Below are 23,179 nucleotides of genomic sequence, written 5' to 3'. Positions count from 1 at the left end.
TATGAATAAATAAATATGACTGAGCAATTTGTTCGTCTTCAACTTTTTTGAATATTTCTTGTGGCATTTGTTTAAGCCAGTGTGATTGTAATCGGTATGAAACAGGCCTTTTTCATTGACGATTGCTATGAAATCATATCAATTTTTTTATATTATGACCATCATTTTATTCTTAATTATTTATTTTTTTTTCACTTTTGTTTAATTATTGTTTGTATGAATTTTTAATCTAATTTAATTTTTAATCTGTATTATGTTAATGTATTAAATTTAAATCTGAATTTTAAATATATGTATACCATAACATAATCGCCGCTCTGTTTATAAAATTATTAAACATTTCACGGTCCCGCAGGACAGGCATTGCCTAGTGCGGGAACCAATGATTTTATTTCCTGTGTTTTAACGTTTTTCTTTAAGAAACTGTATTAAGCACTATTTAATGTATGTATTATGACTGATGTATACGTGTCTTAAAGAATAAATAATTTTTACTTTACTTTTACTTTTACTAAGTTTTTGGAAAAATGGGACGTTTGTTTGTTTTTTGTCTGCTAATTTTTGCAGAAGTTAAATGTACCTAAGTGAAAAAATAAATTTTATTAAAAGTATCCTTATATTTTTATTGACATTTCATTCACGATTTGCAATTAATCTATACCTACTAATATTATAAAGCTGAAGAGTTTGTTTGTTTGAATGCACCAATCTCGGAACTACTGGTCCGATTTGAAAAATTCTTTCGGTGTTAGATAGCCCATTTATCGAGGAAGGGTATTGGCGCTATCATCACGCTTAGACCAACAGGAGCGGAGCACTGCGGGTAAAACCGCGGGGCACAGCTAATAAAGCATAGATGTAGTTTCAATCAAGATAAGGAAAAATATATGAAATGTTTACAAATTTTATATTAAAAATTATATAAATGAAAGTGTGGGAAGTTTAATATAGAGTATAAATATTTTTTTCACATAATATATTTTAATTATTTAACTTGTACTAAATCGTTTTCAGGCAACGATGATGGTTATCGATTCGACTATACCTACTATCCTGAAATCGGTGGCTCCATAAAGTTTCACTTTGTCCCCGATACCTGGCCCAATGCGTCTTACACATGTGAGATTGAAGGTATGTACTAGATCTTATAATATAAATAAAATGGGGAGGGATTTAAACGGGGAGGTATTATACCCTGTGGATTCTACTGTTTTTCTTGGTTTGACACTAGATGAGAAGCTACAATGGGGGGCCCATGTTGCCACCACCGCTGCTAAGCTTAGTTCAGCTGCATATGCAGTTCGAAGAATAAGGCATCTCACCGATGAAGACACGGCTAGATTGGTTTATTTTAGCTACTTTCATAGCATTATGTCCTATGGAATTCTGCTATGGGGCAGGGCTGCAGATATAGAAACTATATTTATATTACAGAAAAGAGCCATACGCTCTATATATAATTTACGTGCTAGGGACTCACTAAGAGATCTCTTTAAGAATACTGGTATCCTCACAGTACCATCACAGTATATATTTAATAATATTTTATATGTACACAAAAACGCAGACTTACACACAAGAGTAGGAGATAGACACCGTTATGGCACAAGGAACCGAAATAAAATTGAAATGCCATTTTACCGGTTAGCTAAAGTTAAAAATTCATTTAAGGGCCAAGGTATACTTTTTTACAACAGAATTCCTCATAGTATTAAAGAGTTTAGTAGTGCTAAATTTAAAAATTATGTAAAAAACGTATTAGTTCAGAGAGCCTATTACAGCATTAAGGAATATATGGAAGATAAAAACCCATGGAGGGTTGTCGCGTAAAAACCACAGGACAGTTCTTTGGCATATTATGATATATACGTACAGTTACTTACATATTTTGTAAAATTAAATTGTAATACTGAAATGATTTAAAAGAGCAACTATGGAGTTTCTTGCCGATTCTTCTCCATAGATACTGCTTTCCGAATCGGTGGTAAATGTTAAAAATATGTATTGACGTTTCAAAAGTGCTTCTCGAAGAAGTCTAATTGAATAAATAAATGTTTGAGTTTGAGTTTGAGTTTGAATGAAATTATAGTTTATAAAACTAAAAAAAACACGGTTTAATACGAAAAAACTATCGTCACAGATCCTTGATTAGTTTACAAAGTTTGAATTAAATCTGTCCGTTCAAAGTGGTCAAAAACTAGTCAAGGTTACGGTGCATTTACATCAAATGAACATAGAGCTAGAGCTAGAGCAAGAGTATTATGTCGTGATCTTTTAGTGTAAACGAAAACTCGTATTTAGTGTTGTCCAGTATTAGAACATTGCATAGAATATTTTGATCGCACTAAGAACAACGAAAGAATACTCAGAAAGAAGTTCACTCTATCTTCTCTAAAGGGGACTTTGCGTCAATAGATGGTAGGTATTCTGTGAATTACATTGCAAGGTTTTATAAGCAGAACTAGACTGCAGCTTCGCCCGAGTAGTTAATATAAATACTATTCATGGAGCCCTATTTTCTGAAAATTATTTCTTAGTGTCTATTCGCATGTCAAATTTTAGTACGTTCGGGGGCCTTAGACAAACGTACGTAACGCCATGGAATAGAAACTGCTAACGCTAATTAGTGACATAAGCTCATGACATTTTGGTAATGGTTCGATCACACTACCAACGACGCAGACGACCACGACCAAAGTTCCAATCTTGCCGAAATTTGTTCAAAATCAATATTAAAATCTCCCGTCATTCTGGTACTCAGGAATAAAAAAATTCGAGGTCAATTAATAAAAAGAAATAGGGTTTTTTGCGATTTTCGCCGAGACGGTAAGTTTATCATACAATCACCTGAACCAAAATTGTATATAATCTAATTATCTATAAAAAAGGTTAAATACATTTTTTTCTAGGAGCCACCGTTTCTATGAAAAACCTGTTTGTTTATCCATTGATCTCAAATTTTTTTTTCCAAACACCAATACGACAGGAAATTCTTAAATTTCATTTTTAATTGTGTTTTGCACAGTTTTATTTAATTGCGACTGGATGAAAATTTTGTTCGTGGTCGTCGTTGTCGTTGGTAGGGTGACCGAATCCTTATGCAAAACATCATACGCTTATGTCAATTTCTATCGAAAGCGTATTCTATTCCTTGGCGTTTTGACGTTTGGCTAAGGCCCCTGCCCCTTTAGCCAAACGTCAAAACGCCAAGGAATAGAATACGCTATCGATAGAAATTGACATAAGCGTATGATGTTTTGCCTAAGGATTCGGTCACCCTACCAACGACAACGACGACCACGAACAAAATTTTCATCCAGTCGCAATTAAATAAAATTGTGCAAAACACAATTAAAAATGAAATTTAAGAATTTCCTGTCGTATTGGTGTTTGGAAAAAAAAAATTTGAGATCAATGGATAAACAAACAGGTTTTTCATAGAAACGGTGGCTCCTAGAAAAAAATGTATTTAACCTTTTTTATAGATAATTAGATTATATACAATTTTGGTTCAGGTGATTGTATGATAAACTTACCGTCTCGGCGAAAATCGCAAAAAACCCTATTTCTTTTTATTAATTGACCTCGAATTTTTTTATTTCTGAGTACCAGAATGATGGGAGATTTTAATATTGATTTTGAACAAATTTCGGCAAGATTGGAACTTTGATCGTGGTCGTCTGCGTCGTTGGTAGTGTGATCGAACCATTACCAAAATGTCATGAGCTTATGTCAATAATTAGCGTTAGCAGTTTCTATTCCATGGCGTTACGTACGTTTGTCTAAGGCCCCTGTTCAGTAGCTAGGGCTGTGCTTCAAAGATTGTGATAGATCCAAGGATAGATCAGTCAGTCTGTCATCTTTGCGTTATAAATATATGTATAAATATTAATAAAATATTTAATGCAAAGTAAGAATTTGTTTCAGAAGTAATGGCATTTCTTTCAATTTCTAAGTTTTATTATAGATAAATATAGAAAAAAAATACAGAATTTTTTTAAATATAATTATAATATATTACATTTACAAATTCTATCTCTAAAAGGCTTGCATGATTGATGATAATACTGGGACTATCGAATATCAATAAGTTGGGTAGAAGTTATAGTTCTTTGACATAATATTACAATATGATGTATCGTTCTTTAAATAATAATTTAACTACACTATTTATAAAGAATACAAAATGCTTTCAACGTTACATTTTCTGTGCTTAAAACCTAGTAACTTTCCTTTTTACATCGGATTTAAAAAAGGAGGAGGTTCACAATCGGGCTTTTTTTAGGTTTGAAACCTAAGAACTTGCGGCTGAGCCGATTTTGATATCTTTTTTATTTGAAAGCTAGTGTCTGCCATGTCCTATTTGAATTTGGCTTAGTTCTGACAACTTGAAGGTTTTTAATTTTTAAGCTATTGCATAGCTTCTATCGCGGGCCTTGAGCGCGGGGACCGAATCGAGAAATTCCGTAACGAAAAAACCTCACGCTCCCCACTCCGACGGGCTCGGAGGTGTGGCTTGAAAGCATGCTATGCAATAAATAGTTTTACCGCGGCAGTCCCCGAGTGCCACACGTCTTTTTTTTGTTAAAATGTTTATCTTCTCACTTATAGTTTTTCAGACATCTCTTTTTAAATGTCACTTTTACAGAAATGGTGTATGGAAGAGATTGTTCAATCATTTGTGCGTACTTATCTTGTGCGTGTGTGTGTTCTTTTAAATTATGTGTGCAATAAAGAATTAATTGTTATTTTATTTTAAGGGGTACCATTACTAAGAATACCAATAAAATGGCTTGAAGGTGAGCCTAATAATGCTGTTAGTACCTATAGTCTTTCTGCAGATGTTAGATGCACTAACCGTCTCCCTTATGTCTGCTTTTTGGAACACGAAAAGGTTGTTTCTAAGAACAAATGTGGTACTGTCGACAATGGTAAGTAAAAAAATAGCCGGGTTAAAGACATTTGAAATAACAAATTTCAATGCCAAATTTTGGTCGAGAGCAGAGGTGTACATTAACAAATAAAGGTTTAAAGATCCTCTCCGATCCTATATGTGCAAAAAAATATTCGGGGTCAAAGGTTACAATTTGAGGGTTTTGAATTTTTTTTCGAAAACGGTATTTTTTTTTATTAATAAAAATCTTCATCTTAAAATTCTCTACAAAAATGGTCTTCATGTTATTTTCCTAAGAGTTACCATTACTGAGATATCGCGATTATAAGAGACACATTATACAATTTATTTAACACTAGCTTTCTGCCTGCGGCTTCGCCCGCGTTTTCAAAGAAAAACCCGCATAGTTCTCGTTCCCGTGGGATTTCCTGGATAAAACCTAGCCTATGTTGCTCAGTGAAGCTTTCTAATTGTGAAAGAATTTTTGAAATCGGTCCAGTAGTTAATGCGTGAAAACCATACATACATACATAATTAGAAACCTTTCCTCTTTATAATATAAGTATATTATTACCGCGAAGCGCGTCGAACGCGGCAACTGATACACTAAAATAATCCTTATGGTATGATTCTGTATTCACGCGCGATGACTTATAGCGTATTTCATATATATAACTTTGGTGTTTCTACACCGATTTACATGATTCTTTTTTTATTGAATAGGTAATAATGTTAACTTTTTTTAATTAGGGATGAGTGAGAGTTTTGTAAACGTAAGAGTAGACAAATATAATCAGAAAGCTCCGAATTGCTAAGCTATTGAAGTTTCACGTGTTATTGTGAGTCAATTTTAAAAGATAGACATATGCTGCCTAGGAATTTATTTTTATATAATAATAATAATTTAAGAACATTTGTGTCATACATCATTTCTATGTAGCTTTAACCATTAAGGCTGCACACGCGACGGAAGCTTAAAAAATGGAGTAACTTCTCCCGTTTTCCCAATATTTCCCTTCACTGCTCTGCTCATATTAATCGTAGCGTAATAAAAAGTACACTATAACCTGTCTAGGAGTATAAAGAATAATTGTGCCAAATTTCGTTAAAATCCGTCGTGTAGTTTTTGTTTCTATAACGAATATACAGACAGAAAGACAGACAGACAAAAATTTTACTGATTGCATTTTTGGCATCAGTAGCGATCCCTTATCACCCCTTCATAGTTTTTTTTAAATATATTTCATGTACAGAATTGGTCTCTCTACAGATTTATTATAAGTATAGATTACGGTTGTTCAATTCGTAATTGGTTCTATATCTACATTTATAATATAATATTTTGTGTAGGTATATTGAAGAAAAAAAATATTGCTTTTTTCAGGATATACCTTCAACGAGAAAACCAATAGTTGTTACAAGTTCCACAGTACAGGCCAAAGTTGGAACACCGCTTTTAAGATGTGCTATGCAGAAGGTGCTCACCTGGTGACCATAGACAGTCAGGAAGAAAATGACGTCATCAGGCAATTGTTACAGGCGGGAATACAATATAACCCGGCGGATTCTAGAGACTACGGATATTATAAAAACCAGTCGTTTATTGGTATTTATAATTGGAAGGATATGGGCTGGCACAGTTTGTATGGTAATCTTGTGATGTTACTCTATCTATTAGAAAATTGAATTAAAATCCGTTGTTGATAATATCTAAACATAAAGGGACAGATAGCGGGAAGTGACGTTTTTTCAACCAACTTAAAAAAAATAAGAATAAGTTCTCAAGTCAACTGTATTTTTTTGTAACAAAAGAATTTTTTACGAGTGACTTGGTGACCCGGTTTTGATATTTTTATTTTATTTGAAAGCATTCCGGATAGATTCATGGTCCCATTTAATGTCCAGGCTTGACTGAACTTGAAGATGGTTTTCAAACTTAAGTTATATTATTCTAAACAAAAATAATGTTTCGATATGGATATATAATAAGTTTCTTAATTCATTTCCAGGTAACACGACCCTACCAAATTATACACCATGTAAAGTGTTCCTGGATTCCCTGGGCGATGGAGACAGTTGTGCCAGTGTTAACTTAATAACATCAAAATTTAGCAACACTCCTTGTAATTACAAACTACCGTACATTTGTGAAAAAGCTCCAGATAGCTTATATGTAAGTTTGAAGGGACATTTTTGATTGAATAAATTATATTTAAAAAGAACAATTTTCTTCACTGTACTTCTATCCTTCTCAATAAAAGATAAATGTTGTTACACGTTGTTTTATTTTCTTTCCTCTCTATTTGTAAAAGCAAATAATGGCTCTATATGAATGACCATTAATATGATTAATAATAACGTTATTAGTAATTAATAATACCGATATGAAAATGATATCGTTTGTAAATAAATCGAGTTTGTCGACTAGAATTACATTATTTTCTGAATTCATGCATACTAGGCATGACGTAGGCATCCGCAAAAAAAAACATTTTGATAATATTTAAGCCCACTATTTAGTTTAAAAAGTTTGTTAAAAGAAAATATATCTTGTTCACGCGGGTAAAGCCCCGGGCAACAGCTAGTATTAATATGAGAAAGCGAATAGCAGATAGTTATTATAAATTAGTGGATACGGATATCCGTTTATGAGGTTACCGGTACATACGAAATATCACCCGGATCCGGTTTACGGTTATCCGTTATCCGGGTTAATAAATTTATTTTTTTAATTCAATTAAAATCGTAACATTCGAACCAAATAATTACTTATATATTGTATCGATTAAACAATGTTTACCCGACAGAAAAAATGTGGGGGAGTCTTGGTATCATGTGAACGGCTGAACCGATTTGAGTGCGATTTTTTGTATTGTGAATAAAAATGATTGTCTCCTATCTCACATTAACTTCGTTATATGTTATACTAGGTTTCCGCCCGCGGCTTCGCTCGCGCAGTCTAAGAAAAACCAGCATAGTTCCCGTTCCCGTGGGATTTCCGGGATTGCGTCATTTTCCCGAGATAAAAAGTAGCCTATGTCCTTTCTCGGGTATCAAAATATCTCCATACCAAATTTCATGAAAATTGGTTCAGTAGTTTAGGCGTGATTGGGTAACAGACAGACAGACAGAGTTACTTTCGCATTTATAATATTAGTATGGATATAACAACAAATATATATATGAATAATATATGTAGTCAGTGCATTTGTTTTTTTTAATATAATTTTGAAATTCTACAATATAAAAATATTCTCAACAGAAGTTACAGCCTAATTGGGATCTTGTGTTGATTTAATAAAAATAACAATCGAAATAAATCATAATCAGCACAGTAATTTTAATTATTATAAAAGTCAAAGATAAAAAAACATCTTTTCACCACATCCTTAAACATTTCAATGATACTGAATCTAGGGTTCCTTCAATTATATTCTTATATTATTTTTATGATATAGATTTGTGTGTGTGTGTGTGTGTGTGTCTGCAAGTGGATGCTCGATTTTGATGAACCCTGTGTGAAAAAATATAGTAGAAAAAAATATTTGATGACATGAGATTAAAAAAATGTGTAAAGTATGTATGTTATACCCGTAGAAATGGTAATCGCAATAATGGCGTTATGTGTACGGAACCCTATGTTTCGTAAATTATTCTTGCTTTACTCAGCTTATACATAAATATTTGAATGAAAGAGGCGATTGCAAATATTTTTTCAGTAAGTTGATAAGAAGGATGTCTTTTTGTAACTTTGTGCTTAATTCTCTTAGCTGAAGTTAAATGTAAGTATTAGCATGAAAAATAACAATTTACGTGAATTCTTTCTGTGTTAAGGTGTTAATGGTGTAGATAAGAGTTCGTCTCACTGTTCGAGTGTACAGTTTTAGGGTTCTAGCGGTGAAAAAAAATTAAGGAATTCTATACGTTTTATGAATAATTAGAATTTTATTTTCAATTTAAACTACCTAACTACTAACCAATTTAAAGGATGAATCTATTTCTTGATGAAATTAAACTAGAAATCATTTAACAAAACAATTCTTATTTTTTGTGTTTGCTACCTCAGAATTTGAGCTGGATGAACCGATTTTGAATATTTTTATTTGAAAGCTAGTGCCTTTTGGTTGGTCCCATTTAAGTTTTGTTTGAACCATTTGAAATAGTTTAGGTTTTTTGCAAAAAATAAATAATATAAAAAGATTTTGTGTATGTGTGATAAAACTTTTTTTGCATGTATGATAAAACTACTCTACCGATTTTTACCGTTAGGAATCTACATTTATATACTCAGAGCAATATGTATAAAGCCATATTTTTGATCTCGGTTGATCACGAGGGAAATCGGAACAAGAAGCAAGAACATTTGCAATTGAATAGTTAATACGTCTTACATTACAAGCATATCTAGGTATGTTTGAAATTTTTCCATTTTTATTTTTTACTAGCGGTCCGCCCCAGCTTCGCCCGTGGTACATATTTCGCAATAAAAGGTAGCCTATGTCCTTTCTCGGGTATCAAAATATCTCCATACCAAATTTCATGCAAATTGCTTCAGTAGTTTAGGCGTGATTGAGTAATAGACAGACAGATAGAGTTACTTTCGCATTTATAATATTAAGTATGGATAGTAAGTAAAGAGCGCAGAATCATTTCTTTCAATCAATCATCAATCAATTTCTATACTCGTATTATTCAAAAAGGCTCTTTATATAGCATAAGAAGATTCATACACAATAAAATGAAAATAAAATTTAAATAATAGTCTCATATCCGCACAATATCTTTACATTTAACAAATAAAAATGAATATAACAAAGGTCTTTATATTATTTCATACTTACATTTCCTTTGAATTTGACAGTCTCTCAATACAGTATTGAGAGACTACCACACAATACCAGATAGAATGCTTCCAAAGAAATCATGATAGTATTTCATCATAGGAATAAATTAAAATATCACGCCTGAAGCTGCTTCTATAGCATTTTCAACACCTAATGCTATCAAAAATAATGTAATACACAATACCTTTGTCCTATTGTTGTATTATGTAAATGGCATGCATACTTCTTTTTATTGTAATTTTCATATTGTTTTTGTTCGATGCATGTTACTTTGTTGTTTTTTTCTTTGTATGTTTTATTTCTTTTATTTTTGTGTGTTGGATTAAATGTTTTTTCTTTCTTTCTTTCTTTCCAATATTCCTTGTATTGTAAGAAAGAGAGAACAGAGATTCAATGCTTTCAAGTCAAACTTTGTACACTTATAAAGTTCTGTCGGTTAAAGATCGGTCGAATAATACAATAATTTCATGACTTATTAAAGGTATTTTTCAGTTTTTTAAGTTAAACTTCTTAATATAGGCGAGTTGAGTGTAAAATTTCAAGGTCGCGTCATTGCAATACCGTCGCGTCATGGAATAAGGCGACGATTGTGTTATCTTTGAATCTTGCCAAGGAAGTTTCACTTCTGCCAATTGTGCTCGGCACACAGGTCCTTTTATTTAAACTATATTAATTTTTAATTTTCAGGAATGCCCATGAAATGAATAAAAAAGGATGCAGTTGAAATGGCTATACCTGGCGAACTTGACTTCGCAGATGGTAACGAAGATTGTCTGGTTATCACACAAGAAGGGTTCTACGCTGACGTCAACTGCTCCCATCCTTACATGTGTTATAAGAAGCATGATAGAAATGTACAGAAGAATAACTGTGGCACTGTTGATCCAGATAAAGAAACATGTTTTTAATAGATATTAAACGCGATCACAGTAGTGTTAAAGAATTTAAAGATGGTTAAGGGATAAATGTAGAACATATCAAGTCAGTAAATTAGATGTCTGCAAGAGCTTCAACATTCGGTTTTATTTGCGTGATACCGCTTGTAATTTTATGCGGTAGTCCAGATTTTAACGTGTACCTGTCGTGATCTTTATTTAAATTCTGTAAGTTTTTTTGCGAGAGATTCTAAATTTCAACATTTATAGCGAGGATAGTAGTCTAGTCAAAATAAAACATTTAACCTAAATAAAACGGCCATTAATATACATTTAGGAACAGAAGTGGGAATGAAAAAAAAAAACACAACGTAGGTAACAAATATAATCAAAACTCGTTAATTTAACTTAACATTTACAAAATTTACAAAATATAATGAAATAATTTCACACTAATTTTTAAAACTCACTTTCACTAATTTACTTAATTTTACTTAATTGTAATAAAAAAAACTTATATAATGCAAAGGACAATAACATGGCAGTTGACTCCACAAACGGGCAGAGTTGTAGTCTGTCAATTGACTCGCGACGAATGGTGCCGCGAATGAGCGCGCCAGCGCTTTTATTTGCAAATCCGCCACCACCTGTCATCCCTTCTATTGGCGCTGTCTTAGTTTTTGTCTAACACGGCCTCTCCTGACTGGAGGACGTCCTCGTTCTCCTTTGTTTTATGCGGAGAAGTACAGGCTCCTCTCGAAGTGCCTGGTACAGGTTCAACAACAACGACTCGGTCATTTGTGGACTCCTCATCTTCAATACTGGCAGCATCTGGGAAGGGTTAATGATAAAATATTAGCAACTAATAACCATTACCACTCCTCTTAACAGGTAAGCGCAATACATAGAGAGGAAGCACTACGTTCGCTATCTCTGACACCAATGACAGTATAACATAGGCACGACGTTTGCATATTACACTCTACGCATATAAAATAAAACAACCACATGACATAGGCACGACGTTAGCATATCATGAGTCCAAGACAAATGTATAACATAGGCACGACGTTAGCATATTATACGTTACGCATATAAAATAAAACAACCACATGACATAGGCACGACGTTAGCTTATCATGAGTCCAAGACAAATGTATAACATAGGCACGACGTTAGCATATTATACGTTACGCATATAAAATAAAACAACCACATGACATAGGCACGACGTTAGCTTATCATGAGTCCAAGACAAATGTATAACATAGGCACGACGTTAGCATATTATACGTTACGCATGTAAAATAAAACAACCACATGACATAGGCACGACGTTAGCTTATCATGGGAAAACTATCATTTGTGACATAGGCACGTCGTTCGCTTATCACAAATTAGGGGTCAGCTCACCCTCAAAAAAACGCAGCACATGCCTCAGGAGTCCACTCCCCACGCCACGGCACCATGAATTCTGCCGGAGCCTGCGTCGATTTTCCATAAGAGCCCGCCAGTAACTGCAGCTCGTATCGACCGTGGGGAAGCGCTTTGACCACGCGATATGGACCGCGCATACCCGAGTCGAGTTTGCCAGTTGCTTGAGCCTGTTTTATAACAAAAACCAAAGAATTAATTTCAAATAACCGTGGTGCCTTTCGGCTAGCATTTACAGTTTCGTCTTGCCGACGTTGATTATTTTTTAAGCGCTCAGAAACACGTTGTCTACGCATTTCTCGTAATGCGTCGCGATTGGGACGAGAGCCTTCTAGTGCGATGTCACGAATGAGGTTACGTCAAACAGGTGTCGCAGTTTCAATACCCTCCAATAGATTCAGAGGTGAAAAGCTTGTAGTTTTCTGTTTTGTGATGTTCAGAACCAGCTGTAGTCGCCATATGACATCAGACCAATCATTTTGTCGGTGATTACATTCTATATGAACCATGTTGAGTAAGGTTCGACAATAACGTTCAACCTGCCCGTTTGAATTATGCATCTCTGGTGTTAGGAGATGCATGTCAATGCCCAAGTATGTAAAAAGTTTTGTTATTTCGAAACTCTCAAACATTCGACCCCGATCTGCCACAAATAATTTAGGGGTCCCAAACAAAGAGATAACATTATAAAAAATATTTTTAATTCAGTGGAATCTTGACCAAACATAGGATAAAAAAGACAGCATTTGAAAAAAGCGTCAACAAATATTAAAACATTTATTAAACCCATTAGATTGAGGCAGTGGGCCTAACATATCTGCGTGAATAACTTCAAAAGGCGTACAATGTACATGGTTTCGACTCAAGTAGTCAGCGTGTGACATATACGTACCCTTACTGTATTCTAGTGTGAAATTGAAATATTGCAAATATATCCACCATCTGGCTGCGCGTGGTAACAAATCCTTTTGTTGGATTGACTTGAGTGCATAACATTCAGTTACGACCGTAAAATGAACACCAACAAGATAGTGTCTATAATTTTGCAAGGCCTTTACAACGGCTAAAGTTTCCAGCTTGTGTTCGTTTACTGAAGTAATTCACCACCCGCTTATGCCCCTTTTCATGAACCTGAAGAAGCACTGCGCCATATCCCATACAGCTGGCATCTGTGTGAACTTCAATAGGTAAAGCCGGATCATAAATAGCTAACACAGGTTCACTGGTAAGATGAGAAATAATTACTTGGCGTGCTTCTTCTTGTTCACTACCCCAAATGAAAGGTACCCCTTTTTTCGTCAACTTCGTAATAGACACAGTCTTTAAAGCAAAGCCAGCTATGTAACGTCGAAAATAACTTACTAAGCCAAGGAACTGTCCGTTTTGTTTAACGGTCTTTGAAATCGGTGCTTCGACCAAAGCTTTAACCTTTTGACCACTCGGTCGTACCTGACCCTGACTAATCGTACGTCCCAAATATTTGATTTTAGCAGATAGAAAAGAGCATTTCTTTAAATTTATGGAAAACCCCGCGCTCGTAAGAGTTTTAAGAACTCTACGTAAAATCGACAAACCCTCCTCAACCGTATCGCTCATAATGAGGACATCGTCGACGTAAACTAGGGCTTCAAGATTTAATATATCGGTACCAATGATGATTGGTGTATTCATCAATTTTGAACTAACTACGTGTAAATCTACTTCTAAAGTAATTTCATTAAACTATTGGTAAAGTGACAAAATAAGTCTATTCAATTTCCTGCCCACCAATACCACGCAAGATCCTAAATGCAGGCTTTCGCGCACATTTCAAATGCTTTAATAACGTAAGGAAATTAATGATATACTAGAGCCGCTATCGATTAAGACATCGACTGGGATTCCCTGGATGACAGCTACAACAATCTTTATTCTTACTATCCGGGTTTTCTTCGTAAAAATTAACATTGTTTGTATTACGCGCCACCAGACTTTAATTTTGCAAAACACGCCTCAGCTTTATGGCCGGGCTTTTTGCAGAAATCACACAATACAGATTTATTCGAATTATTAATAGAAAAATATTTATGGTCATTAATTTGATTAGAAAGAATCGATTTAGCTTTTTTAGAACAATTTGATTGTGTATGACCATGTTGACCGCACAAGAAACATTTCTGTTCGTTAAATCGTCGTTTACGATTATTAACTACACGTTCAGATTTTAAAGAACGATCATAGCGCGACCTGTGCTCAAAATGTCTGTTTGAGGAGGAATTGGATTTAACGTAAATTGAAAAGAATTCAACTAATTCCTTTGTCGTTAGCTTTGCATTAATAGCTGCAGCACGAATTTGCGGATCCGTTATCCCTCGTATTATTATTGCAGATATAAGTTCGTCACTTAACCCCCTAACAACACGCAACTTTAGAAGGGAACGACGAGCATAGTCTGCATACGTTGGGTATTTATCAGAATTGGTACTCATGACGTCATATAAAATATTCGCGATATCAGGTTTCTTAGGACACAAAGGTTTAAATTCTTTTTTAAAATTGCTCCAACTACGGTCTTGTGTTACCCATTCATTGAGCCATGTCCTAGCATCCCCCTTTAAACAATTACCTATACGAGATAGACACTCATTATCATTCCATTGATTTATAACCTTAGCGCAATCGACCTCCTCACACCAGGTTTCTATATCGTTTATACTCGGATCAAAATTTGAAATGTAATAAGATTGGTTCAACCTCACCGTCGTATTGATTGAACGTATAGCATCAACAATACGATTAGTAGCGTTACGATCGCAGCCGATTGTGGCGCTCCCGGAATGTCCCGGTGATGAAGGGACCGCCGACCCTGAGTGCGCCGCAGGCTCCGGATGCACAGCGACGGCCTCGACGACGATCCGTGACCTCGGCGGCGTTGTTGTCACACCGCCAGTGTTGGATCCTCGTCGTGACGGAGAAGAGTGACGTTCTTCTAACGACTTTAGTCTATCTGAAATTTGTTGCATTTGTTGTGTTAATGCATCGTTGAAAGGACTATATCGTCGTCGGCTGCGTATAGGGGGTGTAGCACTACGATTCCTAGAACGGCTTCGGTCTTTGTGCTTATTATTAGGCATCTCGTACGTAAATATTTCTTTTTTTTTTTTACAATGGAGGAAAATGTCGATATAAGGAATCGATAAAAGTTAAATATGAAGGAAAAAAAAAACACTAACTTAATATTTCGTTAACGTATTAATAAAAAAAAACAAAGTTGCGGGTACATTAAAAAAATACGTATCGTACTGTACAAAGATGAAATAAGCGTAATTAAATCATATGCTGTAATTTTTTTTTTAACCAAACACAAATCACAAGTGGTTTAAATAAATACTTCAATTATACCAAAGCTGCTTTAAGCTATAAATTGATAAGAACCTCGCTTCTCCTTAGATAGCAAATGATTGGAATATACTCACCAAAATTTTGCGTTATATACTTAGCCACACAACTACTATTTTAGTTTCACTTAAACGAAACAGAATAAAAGGTTTAGAGATTAAGTATTATTGAGGGTAATTTTAAAAGTGTTATGAACTAATTCGTTTGAAGAGTCAAACTGCCATTTTCAGAAAGCAAACGGTTAAGGACGCGTGAGAATCACTATCCCACTTCTGAATTTAGGAACAGAAGTGGGAATGAAAAAAAAAAACACAACGTAGGTAACAAATATAATCAAAACTCGTTAATTTAACTTAACATTTACAAAATTTACAAAATATAATGAAATAATTTCACACTAATTTTTAAAACTCACTTTCACTAATTTACTTAATTTTACTTAATTGTAATAAAAAAAACTTATATAATGCAAAGGACAATAACATGGCAGTTGACTCCACAAACGGGCAGAGTTGTAGTCTGTCAATTGACTCGCGACGAATGGTGCCGCGAATGAGCGCGCCAGCGCTTTTATTTGCAAATCCGCCACCACCTGTCATCCCTTCTATTGGCGCTGTCTTAGTTTTTGTCTAACAATACATTATAATTTATATCATTCCTTTTCCTGAATACTGAACATTTTCTTGTTCTGCCCCGGTCCGTATCCATTACATTGATTAATTCAATAAAAATTGCTTATTAATGGAGTTGCGGTGAAACAAAAATTGTTGCTTCAATTTTCTGGTGAAGATCCAATATAAAATAAGGCAATGGAAAAATTGATAATATTGAAAATCAGTGAAGAATAAAATAATTTGTATAGGTAAAAGACTCATGTTTGGCAGAAATATAAATTAAATCGTTTGTCTATTTAATATTTGTAATACGTTCTTTTGTTTAGTGAATTTCTAATCTAGCAATTAGAAGCTGTTTGCTTTTATGAATCATTTTCTTGATTGTAAAAGTAGTACTGTAGTTTCTTACCGGTTCTTCTCTATAGAAATTGCTTTTCAAATCGATGTTAACATTTAATTTTTCGGTATTTTCGCGATTCATAATCGAGTTATATTGTATTATATTTGTTTATAATAGTAGTTTTATTTTTCTTCATGCAGCGCGCAGACTTTTGTCATGTTATATAACAACTAGATTCCCGCCCGCGGCTTCGCCCGCGTTTGCAAAGGAAAACCCGCATAGTTCCCGTTCCCGTGGGATTTCCGGGATAAAAACTATCCTATGTGTTAATCCAAGTTACCCTCTATATGTGTGCTAAATTTCATTGTAATCGGTTCAGTAATTTTTACGTGAAAGAGTAACAAACATCCATACATCCATACATCCATACTTACAAACTTTCGCCTATATAATATCTATATATTAGATAATGAAGAATACATTCACAGATCAGATATTTTCTTATAATCAATGAATGAAGAACATTCCAAAACAGAAAACGTATATTTTAATGTATAAAAACAAGCCTTTTCCATATTTAATCTAGTAAAGTAAGCGGTCAAGTGTAAACACAACAAAGTAATAATGTTTTCCTAATAAACACATGTGAGTACTCGTGCGTGAACGACGCAAAAACAATTTCAAAAACACCTAATATAAGCTTGACGAGTCTGCCGTGGACAGGGTATATATCACACCCTTATTAAATAATATGTTGTTTTTCATAGCTGTATTTATTTCTGTTTATAATGTTTTATACAATTATAGCTCAGTCGTGTTCACTCTCATGGTAAAAGTAATCTATATCTGTATTTAAGATAGTTGAATTATTACATATTAAAAATATATTAAACTAGCTGTGCTCCGCGGTTTCACCCGCATGGCTTCACTCCTGTTGGTCTTAGCGTGATGAAATATATATAGCTTTCCTCGATAAATGGGCTATCTAACACCGAAAGAATTTTTCAAATCGGACCAGTAGTTCCTGAGATTATCGCGTTCAAGCAAACAAACTCTTCAGCTTTATAATATTAGCCTAATATTAGATGAGCAGCTTAACTTCATAATCCATAGGTATTAGGTACTGGTAACGCCAATATAATTAAAATAGTAAATGTAGAAATTAAATGTTTATTATTTGTGGTGTATTCCTTCATCCTTCCCTACATACGAGCACAACCAATCACCGCGCGCTATTTAGCGCTCGTCACGTGACCTACCTATGTCACGAACGACAGCCAGTAGTTCTCTCCGATCTTTCGCGAGGATCGGGACTCACCGCCGGAGAGCTTCCACGAGGCTCTCTAGATCATCAGGCATTGTGCTTTTGTAACACCACCGGGGTATCCCGTGCCCCGGCCCCTTGGTCGCGCTCACCGCCGCGTGTGTGTTTGTGTGGAGTGTTGGACTGGACCCGTTCTTGCCCGCCGCGAGCTGGAGGACCCTGACCGCGTGGCGCGGCGTGTGTTCTGGACGCTACTCCCTCCGACGAGGTATGTGCCGTGTGTTCCCGTCTTTCCCCTCTTTGCTAACACCACGTTGATCTAAATACAGTCCACTTTTATATCGAGAATATATTTACGTATATTTTTTATATTGGCGCGACCATTGATTGGTACCTTCGATCCGGATAGTAACCATTGATTGGTACCTTCGACCCGGATAGTAACCATTGTTAGTCCTTACGAATCGTACATAACCTGATGATTCCACCGCCCTTATTAGGATACTCATTGTGTAGGCCCTAATAAGCGTATTAGTAGTATCTTCAATGCGAAATACTATTTAATTTACCGCGTAGAACGACAATGCGTCTTCTACTATTCATATAAAATATATTTTAAACCCGCCCTTATTAGGATACTCATTGTAGGCCCTAATAAGTGATTTAATAGTACATTCATTGTGAAATAACTATAACCGCATAGATCGACATTGCGTCATCTATTATTTTCCGCTTAAAATATATTTTATTCCGCCCGTGACATTAAGTTACGCGTATATTATTATTAAAATAGTTAATTAAAACTATATTCATATCGTTTATCCGCAGTTATAACGCTAAAATCATTATAAATCGAACATATTACATCATATTTATCTACGGTCTACCCGCACTCGAAATTTATTGAGTACCTACATTCCGCGATCCGCTGTTATAATCCGACCATATTGTAATTGCATAGTGCATACTCTGTTCTTATTACGCTTGCGTCACTGACCTACTTTATTTGGTCGTATTACTTGTTATTGTAACTTTTATTGTAACATTCTCTGTTTGAATATTTACTTTTGTTATTAAAAATGCCGCCTAAGAAAATGACTAAGTTACATGATAGTGACGCTTCGGATGTTAATGATTCGGAAGATATAAATGATTCGCAGTTATCCATGTTATTAGCTAAACGCGAAGTTATATTCGAAATGGTGCAACAAATGTATGATTTGTCTTTAAACGTTCATAACAACGCCTCGCTTATGGAAAGTTTCCTTGACGAGTCCGCGCAGATAGAATCACTACGTGAAAGATTTGAAAAATGTTTAGACGAATACAATACTCGCTTATTATCGTTAACACCTACCGCGAAACCTGATTATAAAAGTCTCGTTGCATTCGAGTCTTTATATAGCAGAGTTATAAGAATTAAATCTCAATATTCGCAACCATGTCCGTCACATGGAGATATTAATAATTTGCATAAAAATAGGCCTAAATTACCGCCTATTGAATTAGTACCATTTTCGGGTGATATTCGCTCATTTCCGCTGTTTCTTTCGAATTTTGAATCAATTGTTCATAACAATCCCGGCCTTACAGATGCCGAGCGCTTATATTATTTACTAGGTAAATTAACGGGGAAGGCCACAACTGTTATAGCTGGTATAACCCCCTCCGCTGAAAATTATAATTTAATTTTACAAACTTTAAAAGATAAATATGATGATAAACGTATGTTAGTTTCCGCGTATTTAAATCAAATGTTTGATTTTAAACCATTGCATTGTGCGTCCGCAACAAACTTTGATTTATTTACAGATAACTTTATTAGCGCAGTGCGCGCCTTACAAAATATAAAGTTAGATAATATTACAGATTTAATGATTGTTCATATCGCGCTGAAGAAGTTAGACTCAGATACCGTTCGCGCTTTCGAGACTGAGTTTGGTAGTGAAATGCCTACTTTTGATAACTTAGTTCAATTTATTCAAACTCGTGCGAAGGTATTAGAACGCATTCATCCTTCCACAAATTCGGGAATAAATAAACCGCCTCGAAAGAATAATAATTATAACCGCAGTTCAAATAATACTTCTTCCGCACCGCCTAAGACGTATCAGTCTTACGTAACAACCGCTGATTCCGCTTATAGTAATTGTCTTTGTAAAAATATTACGCATCAACATTTATTTAAATGTTCGAGTTTTCATAAAATGAGTCCGCAGGAACGTTTGAAATACGTAAAGGATAGAAACGCGTGTATAAATTGTCTCAGTATAAAACATCGAGTTTCTAGTTGCTCGTCGTATTCTAATTGTCGCATTTGTAAATTAAAACATCATACGATGTTACATTTGAAACGCGAATCTTCTATACCCGCGCCTGCGTCTCATCCCCCGCCGCGCAGCACACCGCCGTTGCCTGCGCCGTCGCCGCCGTCGTCGGGCGAGTGCGTCCGCTCTGACGTAGCGCTATTTACCGCTAGCTATACAGCTGATACTGATAACGCATTTCAATGCAACGCGCCCGCGAATAAACAATGTACTATTTTATTATCAACCGCTGAAGTCGTAGCTTATAATTGTAAAGGTGAACGGCTTATTATTCGCGCGCTTTTAGATTCCGCTTCGCAAAGTCACTTCATTACGAATGAATGTTGTGAACGCTTAGGTATTAAACCGCAGAAAACCGAACGTACTATTATTAAGGGGTTCGGTGGTTCAGAAAAAATTATAAATAGTAATTCCGTAAATATAAAATTTTATTCGCGTCTTGACAACAACATATCTTTTAATATTTCACCGCTAGTTGTTGATCATGTTACGGATTTATTACCTACCGCTGTTATAGACACTTCTGTCTTATCGCATATTTCGCATTTACCGCTCGCAGATGAGAGTTTTGGTACGCCAAATAAAATCGATTTATTAATCGGTGCTTCTCTGTTCCCTCATCTGCTTCTCCCCGACGTAGTTCATGCATCTCGTGACTCGTCGGCGCCCGCTGCATTGCGCACGGTGTTAGGCTATGTAATAATGGGTTCAGTACCCACCATACCTAACATACATAAACCGCCCTTGACGTGTTGTCACGTTCAAGAGACCGCCGCTATTGACTCATTAGTCAGGCGTTTCTGGGAGCTCGAGGAGCTTCCTACCGCACCGCCCGTTCAACACCCCGATGATGTTGAATGTGAAGAATATTATAAATTAACTACAACCCGCGACCCCGTGAGTGGCAGATATATCGTTTCGCTTCCATTTAAGGATGATTTCTAAACTCTCGGTGACTCATTTAATAATGCTCGCAAACGTTTCATGTGTCTTGAAAGAAAGCTACAGGCTTCACCTAAATTAAGGTTGGCATATGATGACGTCATAAAAGATTATCTAACGAAGAATTATATTTCACCCGCGCCTCCGTATGATCCGCGTGACCCTACACCTATTTATATTATACCGCATCACGCTGTTCTGCGCGAGGATAAATCGTCGACTAAGCTGCGCATGGTTTTAGATGCTAGCATGCCAACTTCTGGAAGCCAGCGTTCGTTGAATGACCTTCTGCATGTTGGGCCGAATTTACAAGGCAATTTGTTTACAATAATTTTAGGTTTTCGTCTCCACGCGATTGCCATGACCGCCGATTGCCGCCAACAATTCCTGCAGATTTTCATGCGTGAGTTTGATCGTCGTTTTCAATGTTTTTTATATCGTTTCAGCCCGCAGGATCCGCTACTTCTTTATCAATTTAATCGAGTTTGCTTCGGCATCAAGTCTAGTCCTTATCATGCACTGCGCACGGTAAGACAGCTCGTAGAAGATGACGGCGCGAAATATCCGCTCGCGAGTAGCATTGCGTCTTCCTCGTTGTATATGGATGATATCGCCTTCTCTATTCCCACGGAATGTGAAGCAGTTTCCGCGTCGCAGCAGCTCATCGATTTGTTTAAGGGAGCTCAGTGGGATCTAGTTAAATGGAATAGTAATAGTAGAAATGTGTTAGATAATCTTCCCGCTTCGCACAAACTTTTACCCTCCGCGGTGGAGTTTGATAAGACCGTGCAACATAAATTACTTGGTCTGCATTGGTCTACTGTTGATGATTGTTTTTATTTTAAAATTACTGCACCCGCCGATGTGACGTGCATCAAGCGCTCCATCTTGTCAATTACCGCCCGTCTGTGGGACATGATGGGCTTCGTTGCTCCCACAGTCGCGTATAACATCCCATCAGATAATTTCTACCATGTTTCTGGTATTGAAAATCCCGCTGATGTTCTTTCGCGTGGCATTATGCCACAAAATCTCGTCTCGCACCCTCTGTGGTTCCAAGGACCCCAGTGGGCTCGTTCGGACCCATCTGATTGGCCTCTTAGGAGTCTTGATGGTGAGTCTATTGCAGACATTCCCGAACGAAAATTATTAACGCACACTGTGTGCCCGCCTATAAAGCATTGCGCTTTATACGATACCGCCCTTCGCGTCTCGTCGCGTCGTGTATTTTATATTTATAGGTTCCTTATATTATTATCCCGCCGCGGTGTTATGATGACCGTAGAGGAACCTAATTTCGCTGTAAATAAAATTACTCCCGCCCTGCAAAATAAATATTTTGCAGAGGAGTATTCTAATATACTCTATTATACATTTTATTCGCAGGCCTTCAACCGCTTGAGGCCTTTTATTCGCAACAGACTAATCCTCATCGGACGTCTAAGCGATACCGCCCTGGAATATGCACATAAGCATCCAGTGATATTACCGCGCAATGATCACATAATTATCATGATCATTGATTATTATCATATTAAATATATGAATATTATAACGCATTTGTTTCGTGTTATTTTAATTACCGCGCTCTTATTAGCATTACCCGCGCCGCAAGTCAAATCTGATCACGTCAGTTTGCTTGATAGGCATTCGCTACTGGACAAGTTAGTCCAGTCGTTTTGGAAACGTTGGAGATTGGAATACTTACACGGTCTGCAGGTTAGGCAGAAATGGAATACGCCTTCCACACCTATTACTCCTGGAACGGTCGTGGTTGTGATAAATGATAATGCACCGCCCCTAACCTGGGCTTTAGCCGTCGTAGAGAAAGTACATCCTTCAAAGGACGACGTCGGGCGCGTTTGTACAGTTAGAACCGCCAAGGGAGCTTACCTTCGCCCGGTCGTTCGTTTATGTCCGCTTCCAAGACAATAGTTATATCGCATTAATATATTACCGCAGTTAGTTAAGTTTAATTTTAAGTTTTTGCACCGCTTTCGATATAATTTCTTAGTTATATTTTCCGCCGTGACTTTTAGGATTTTTTATTATCCCGCTCGCATTATGCGCTCCTGGAGCCATAGAATTTGCTATTTATATTACCGCCGTGGCTCTTAGGACTTTATTAACCCGCGCGCATTATGCGATCCTAGAGTCATAGTTTTTCGCTGTATCTTATGATTGGTTTTAAATGGTGACCCATTTAGGGCGGGTGGATATGGTAACGCCAATATAATTAAAATAGTAAATGTAGAAATTAAATGTTT

The 23,179-nt window shown here is 35.9% G+C and overlaps 2 protein-coding genes across 2 annotated transcripts; both read left to right on the top strand.

Annotated features, from left to right (window-relative positions):
* The first annotated feature begins 527 nt into the window (after positions 1 to 527).
* LOC123695706 lies at positions 528 to 10,646 on the top strand. Its single transcript, XM_045641615.1, has 7 exons — positions 528 to 534; positions 1,015 to 1,131; positions 2,350 to 2,418; positions 4,761 to 4,931; positions 6,279 to 6,542; positions 6,904 to 7,067; positions 10,452 to 10,646. Exons 1-7 carry the CDS (start codon positions 528 to 530, stop codon positions 10,644 to 10,646), a joined length of 987 nt encoding a protein of 328 aa, XP_045497571.1.
* A 10,286-nt stretch (positions 10,647 to 20,932) lies between these two features.
* Positions 20,933 to 22,847, top strand: LOC123695705. The gene is made up of 2 exons (XM_045641614.1): positions 20,933 to 22,026; positions 22,510 to 22,847. The coding sequence occupies exons 1-2, from the start codon at positions 20,955 to 20,957 to the stop codon at positions 22,845 to 22,847; spliced, it is 1,410 nt and encodes a 469-aa protein (XP_045497570.1). The 5' UTR covers positions 20,933 to 20,954.
* The last annotated feature ends 332 nt before the right edge of the window (positions 22,848 to 23,179 follow it).

The sequence above is a fragment of the Colias croceus genome, chromosome 11 (assembly GCF_905220415.1).
Source record: "Colias croceus chromosome 11, ilColCroc2.1".
In the NCBI taxonomy this organism is placed as follows: domain Eukaryota; kingdom Metazoa; phylum Arthropoda; class Insecta; order Lepidoptera; family Pieridae; genus Colias; species Colias croceus.
This window is presented reverse-complemented; position numbering and strand designations above follow the sequence as displayed.